General features: G+C 35.6%; 1 protein-coding gene across 1 annotated transcript; it reads right to left on the bottom strand.

The window, feature by feature from the left end:
• Window positions 1-4,717: 4,717 nt before the first annotated feature.
• Window positions 4,718-7,226, bottom strand: LOC117157472 (glutathione S-transferase-like). Its single transcript, XM_076627501.1, has 4 exons — window positions 7,170-7,226; window positions 6,066-6,201; window positions 5,587-5,754; window positions 4,718-5,329 (listed from the first exon to the last, which is right to left on the bottom strand). The coding sequence occupies exons 3-4, from the start codon at window positions 5,729-5,731 to the stop codon at window positions 5,145-5,147; spliced, it is 330 nt and encodes a 109-aa protein (XP_076483616.1). The 5' UTR covers window positions 5,732-5,754; window positions 6,066-6,201; window positions 7,170-7,226; the 3' UTR covers window positions 4,718-5,144.
• Window positions 7,227-7,522: the final 296 nt, after the last annotated feature.

Raw genomic sequence — 7,522 nt, 5'->3', positions numbered from 1 at the left:
GATGCCAGTATATGCAAATATGTACCGTATATGTTCGGCATGACCACGGGCATTGAAGTAGATTAGTTTGTAGGTAGGTTCGTCGCTCATTTTCCTTGCTCTGTCAACTTATCGAGAAAAATGATACAATTAACTCGTGTAATTAACAGACTGTGTGCGTGTTTGTGTGTATAGAGAACAATTTATTTATAGATGGAATAATTCGTATAATACGCAAAATAAATCATTTAGAAGGCTGGAATATGTGTTTTTGAAACAATTAATTATGTCGAAAAATATTTCAAACGAGATATAATTATGAAAAAAATAATAATTAAATGTATGTAAATGTATGTAATAATAGTTAAATGTATGTAAATGTAATAATTAAATGTAATTAGTTGTGAAAAAAATAATAATAAAAAATAAATAAATGTAAAAAAAGAATTAAATGTAATTAGTTTCTTTTTACGCACGCGATATTATTGGCGATATATGAAGGTCAACTTTATTTTTTTAAATAGATATATTTATACATATATTTATAGATATAAATACATATATTATATAGATATAATAGTATATATAATATATATAATAATATATATGTCGAGTCTGAATCTCCGAGTCCGAGCTCGAGGCGCCCTCCCGGGGAGGGCTCGCGGGAGGTAGCGGTTCTGCGTTGAAGTTCTCCATCGTCCGGTCGCGCGTGGGGTACCTTTATTGTCGATAGTTACACTAGCGACGAGGGCCTCAGGCTTGATAACGAATCCGTGACCAACGGGAGGACAGGTTCCCTTGCTCTAACTCACACGTGCACCACTCCCTGCTCGTAAGGCACTCGACTTCCTTCACCGATCAGCTCTCTAGCAAGACTGCTCGTCATCCCAACGACGCCACCGAAACAAGACTCCGGTCGAGTGTCTCAGTACACACGATCCTCCGATCGACGTACGATTGCTATCGGTTTGGATACTTGCGATTGTTTCGTTATGGCTATATTAGGCTCTAGGTTGCAAGGTTAGGGTGTTGTCCTGAAGTTCCAGAGGGGCCCCGACGTCCTTTCGTCTCCGACTCGGACATCCTGACACTTACACGTCCTCGTGTGTGGCCTGCTGGCTTAGACTACCCGTCGGGGCTTCCACCACGCAGGCATCGACCCGGCGCTCGTCCTCGGGGCAATGTTTTTCTTCTCGCCGCGATGGACAGCGAGACGCGATGTGTCCCGGCATGTGGCAGTGAAAGCACAACGCTTTTGGTGGTGCAGCCGGTCGGCTTTCCTCCGGGCGTCGGGGGTCCTCCTTCGGTTACCACTTCGCCCTCTTGCGGCATTCGAATGTCGGATGTCCGTAAATACCGCAGTGGCCACACCTGGTCCAGGGGGCGGGTGACCTGCCTCGTTTGTTTCCGGAGCTCGCTAATGATCTCCACGGCGGGGGCGTTGGCCACTCCGTGTATAGGAAGGGCTTCATTTCTCTTTGGAATTGTTTCACCGACGTGATGTCACTCGTGAGCGCTAGTCGTTTAAAACGTTCATCGCGCGAGCCCAGCAGATGGAGGGCGGTGGCGGCGAGTACCTCTTCCCTGGTTGAATTTCGCCACTTCGACCCCAGGAGGGTGATGATACGATTTCCGTACGCTCCTGGTGTTTCGCCGTCCCGCGGTATTTCCTCGGCTACCTTGATTAGCGACGCGGCTGCTACTTCTTGGCCACCGAAGTGCGCGGCGAATTGTTCCTTAAAATCTGGCCAGGTGAGCTCGTCGCCGTTCATTATTTGCGTAAGCCAATACGCTGCCGGACCCTCTAGGGCACGGTTTAGGGCAGAATACAGTGCGCTGTTTTTCAGGCGGTGGTCCCTCATGAGCAGGCCGACGGCTGTACACAGGCGGCTGGATCTGCGTCCGCGGCTTCGGGGTTGAAGCACGGTAGCGATACCCAGGTTGCCCGGTGTCCTTTCTTCTTCTTCTTCTTCTTCTTCTTCTTCCTCTTCTTCTTCCCTAGCGACCGCTTTAGTGCGCGCACGATACTCTTACGATCCCGTACCGACAACGTATGTTCGGATGCCACTTCTGATGTCGAGTCTGAATCCGAATCCGAGCTCGAGTCACATTCCGAGTCCGAGCTCGAGGCGCCCTCCCGGGCAGGGCTCGCGGGAGATTGCGATTCCGTGTTGGAGTTCTCCATCGTCCGGTCGCGGGTGGGGTACCTTTATTGTCGATAGTGACACTAGTGACGAGGGCCTCAGGCTTGATAACGAATCCGCGGCCAACGGGAGGACTATCATATAAAAAGCAACAGGATACACGAAATAATATAATTCTGACTAGGACAACATAAACGCAAGAAGTGTTGATATTGAAAAAAATATTTAATTTTGTATATAAATATTTTCATATTTAAAAAAGTTTCCGGAAGCAGGAAGATTTACAAACAAATAATATCATAAACCGAATGTTTCATGATCCTTTTCTAATTAGAGTGTGTGACAGCATGTGAGAACGTTTCTTAAAAATATGACTTATTGCAATTACTTAATCGCAATTATAAACGATTAAGACCTTCTCACAACGAGGCAATCTATCCAAAGTATAAAACTCGTTATACTTGATGAGAAAACAAATCTCTACTTAGGTTTCATTTCGTTTCATCGCGTTCATAAAAAGTGAATTTGTATGAACACATCGTGCAATTTAGTAATTAGGACCGTTGATCTCGCTGCAACATAGATGGATAGAAAAAAGCCATTTAAAATGATACAACGTCGGGAAGACAATTATGAAAATTATAAATGGAACACAAGATAAAATTGTTAAGGTTAATTCTTCTTTTTTTTTTTTTTTAATCGCGAGTGTTTGCAAACGTAGTTTCAATCTGTTTACAATGATAGCAATGAGAGGAGGATGTCTATGAAAGTTATAAATGCGATATTGAATAACATTTCTGCGAGTGGGTTTGTTTTTCGTTACAAATGTTTTTTAAACGAATCTGCAATCTGTTGGAAACAACGGAACAGTATCGGGACGACTGATAGGGAAATAAGAAAGATCGCGTTTTATTTGAACAGACAAATCTTTGAAATCTATTCGAAAGTCTATTTGAAATGGTACGAGCTCGAAAAGAACGGTGAATACTATAGAAGAAGGATTAATTAAAATTCTTATTAATCTGTACGCTTTGTATATTAAATACCTTGATCGATGCCAAGATAACAAATTATTATACAAAACAGTGAAGTATCCACGTCTGACATTAATATTGAGTATTACCATTACTGTAATTTAATTTTTAACCGATCCTGAAAATTCCTTAGAACGTAAAAGGTATAAAATGTTACTGTGCATTTCAAGATTAAATGCACTGTAATTTAGAAACAGTTATGAAGCGGAAACAAATAATTTATTCAGAATAAGAATTCTACGTAATCATGTTAAAAAAAAAACGTACTTATAACGCGTTTAAACTCCAAATATGTAAAGACAATAAGGGAAAAAAATTAAACGAAGAATCGTATTTTTTGTAAATTCACACAAGATTTTATCCAAAAAAAAATTAAGATTTTTTGAAGTACGTACAAGACGGAACACGAACAATAAAAAAGGGTTGTTAAATACAAAAAATAGATTGAAATTTGGATTATGAAATATAAAAAAAATGATATTGCATAATTTACAATTATTTTCGATAGCTTACGTCAGTATGTTGGAGTGTAAACTATAAAATATTCAAAAACTGATACCATTTAGACATAATTTAGAAAAACAATAAATTGCGGAAACCGATAGTTAAAACTCGATACGATCGATACTCCAAAACTCTAATCCTAATAATTACTCAACAATAATAACCGATAATTCATGTTGATTAATGTTTGAACTCCATTTTTTTTCTGTATGTGTATACAAATTTTGTACAGTTTGATAAAGCGAAATTAAATTATCATCTTTTTGTACTACTTCAAACATTGAGATTTGTCATCTTCAAGGTCGATTACACATATTTTCATATTGCGGAGTTGCAAGGGTAATTAATTTTGCAATCGGTTTTCCTTTGATATAGATGTGAATACAAATAGCCATTGATTGACAATATACCGAAGCAATTCTAGTTTAATTTGAAGTCATCGATCCTTTGATATTTTTGGAAGAATAGTAAAAGTACAGAGAAAACAAGAAAAAATGGCGTTAACTAAAAGATAGCTCCAATGTATCTCATAAATATTATCTATGTATCATTTGTAAGATGTAAGTGACCAAGATATCGAATTATACAAAAATTGTATGTAATGATTAATACTTGAACGTTACTTACATTTATGTACATGAAAATTTGATCTTTTATTAACTAAGTTATTGATCGACAAAATGACTTCCTACATAATTCTCCGCCTGAACTGAAATGCATATTTTTTTTTACGCAAGCCTTATGTGTAGCTAGCAACGAGCAAACAGATTAATTACTTTACACACGGTCGTATCTTGTTTGCTGTAGGCGAGTTCTCTCGTGTAATCAACGAAGTACTCAACTTTAAAGCGATAACAGAAGAACATTATTGTATCGATAAAAATCATGCTTTTTTCAAAGAAATATGTAACTCGTATTTTTTTTAAAGCAACCCTCATAACGTATTGAATAAAATAATCATACATTTTTTTTTGTTCAACATTTGTAAAATACGATATTATCAAGATCACCAAGGAGGTAATCTTCAATTCTTAATTAATATAATAAAAAACATAATTAATGATTGTTTGATGGTTTTATTATTATCTCTATAATACAAAAGCACAACATCGTGTCAACAGTTTATATAGTTCGTATGTTTCTGTAGGAATACACAAATAATAGTTCTCTATCACAACGTAATCTAAAGGGAAAACCCTAACTAAATGACAAAAATATCGGTAATAACTGGAACTAATGAATGTTAAAAGCAATCAGTATATTCCATACAAACTTCCATCAACACGATTCGTTCTTCATTCTCTCAACACACTAAGACCGCAATCTTTAAACGCTTATAAAACCATAAGCAATCGTGAAGTTTAGAATTCGCTAACTGGGCGTCTCTCAATCCAGTTTTTGATCTTGGGCAGAAGGAGGACCTTTTTCTCCAGCAGCTTCAGATTCTCGTAATTCTCGATCAGATCAGACTTGTACATAAAGTTCAAATAACGAGCAGAGCAACGAATGTTAAATCAGCCCAAGAGAGAGTACCATCGTAGAAGTAGCCGTCATTTTCCTTCACTTGCTGGTCCAAACGTTCTAAAATGAACGGCAGCGTCTCTTCAGCAGCCTTGCGTTTTGCAGCTTTGACCTTCTCGTCCTCCTCATAGTGGAAGGCGGCAATTTCTGAAAATTTGTTTTCAGTTAAATACTATTCGCTAATGTTATACTAACTTGAATACAGTGTTGTGCGAAATTTAAATGATACTGAAGATAGAATTACAATCCTTTTTAATCCTTTGTCTTGTATTGTTGACATACGTGTATCGTTCGATTAAATCAAATATTAAATCGGATTTCAACTAATAAATACCTGAACAGATATGTACTATCTGTTATCAAGATTCTCATAAGATTTATGCAAAACAGCACTGGATACTCACTATGACGAATATCATGAATAGTATCAACAGTGGCATCAATATGAAGATTTGCCCAGTCAGTCTTTCCAGCTAAGTCATATTGTTTGGCTAAGTAACGGCAAATAGCTGTAGACTGAGCAACCTTCCTTCTATCAGCTACGAGCATAGGAAGCAGGCCATAAGGAGTCACTAAAAACATACAACTAATAGAATCAAAGATTCTATCGAACAAACAGATTATGATGCTTCTTAAATATCTAGCTTCCTGTTATCTGTTTTGGAAAGATATAATTTAATTTATTGATAATTTATCAGCAAACAAAGGGCATTGTCTCCTTAACAATACCTATTGTTCTCCCACATATCTTATAGAGCAATGGAGAGTAAACAATAATCTCTGTTATACTCTGCATAATTGTGTTCTACTTTATTTAGCTACTTTAGTTAAATTAGGAAAGATGAGATTTAAGAAACAGAACTTCTTTAAATTTTAAGTTTACAGGGCTTTATTTCTGGCCAGACATCCTTTTTGATACGTTCATCTTCAAATGGAATACTAGCATAGCTGAAGAAGAACGGATTGGTTCTGCCAATGCCGTAACTGGGAAGTAAGTCAATTTATAGAGCGGCATCTTCCTGGAAGTATAATATATACAAAGTAAAAACAAAGAATCATTGATGACAAGAATTATATTATTACAAATTATGAAGTATAAGACAATTTAAGTAAAAAGCATCAACTACTAACTACTCGCATAGCTATTTGTATCTTTATATTTTAATATAGCTTAGATATAAAAAGAATATTATTTTTCGATGTAATAATGTATAAACTTGCGCCAAATATTATAACAAAATATTGCACTTTCTATTTAAGTAGGATAGACATATTACCGGCATTTATCTTTTTTCTATAGCAATGAAATTGTTTATAAAAAAGTTTATAAGAAAACTATCAATTAATGCAAACAACGCATTTCAAAATATTAATTACATTCGCGCGATTCGTTATCCCTAGTATTAATTTAACCATATGGTTCTATACACCCAAGACCCTCTAACAGTAATTTAGTACCATTACTAGTCGTATGTACAATGTATGTTTGTATACAACTTTCGTAACTACAAAACATTCAGCAGTGATTATATATTCTTCCAAACATAAGAAACATTTTCTAATTGCATACTTAAATTTATCGATCAATTATGAACATATGATAACATTTATTTCTTTCAACTACTAATTTTCAAATCCTCTGCTGTTCCGTTAATTGAACGACGCGCCGACTTTTCGTACAAGTATTTTGTATCTTATCTGTATTATTTAGTTATCAATAAAGAAGAAACATTTTCTAATTGTATATTTAAATTTGTCGATCAATTATGAACATGTAATAACATTTATTTCTTTCAACTACTAATTTTTAAATCATCTGCTGTTCGGTTAATTGAAGGATGTCGGCTTTCTGTAGAAGTATTTCATATTTATTATTTAATTATGAATAAGGAAAAAACATACAAAATATAGTTTTTAAACGGTTTATTATTTATAAAGAGAAACTTTGACTCGGGATATATATACTATATATATACTATTTACTTACAATTTTTTTTTTAATACTTCAAAGTCGAAACAAGCACAGGAAATTTCCAAGCCGATTAACAGAAACTTGAATGAGACAAAAATAACCTTTAGATATCTATATGTTCTTCTTCCCCCCTGTTGCTTCCACGTAACTCTTATCCTATTGGTGGAGCTGTGCTGATATGTGAAATTATGACTACATAAAAACATCCGGAAAGACTCATTGAATGATTTTATAGTTTAAGGTTAATAAATTTCCATAAATTAAAGTTGAAAATTTATGAGAACATGTTTTCTGTAACAAAACTTAGTAAAAACAAACTAGTAAGGTTTATAGATTCTTTAATGATTATGTACGTATTCATAAACTAG

Source organism: Bombus vancouverensis, unplaced genomic scaffold (assembly GCF_051014615.1).
Source record: "Bombus vancouverensis nearcticus unplaced genomic scaffold, iyBomVanc1_principal scaffold0067, whole genome shotgun sequence".
Classification (NCBI taxonomy): Eukaryota; Metazoa; Arthropoda; class Insecta; order Hymenoptera; family Apidae; genus Bombus; species Bombus vancouverensis.
Note: the sequence above shows the minus strand (reverse complement) of the source record. Positions and strands in the feature narration are given on the sequence as shown.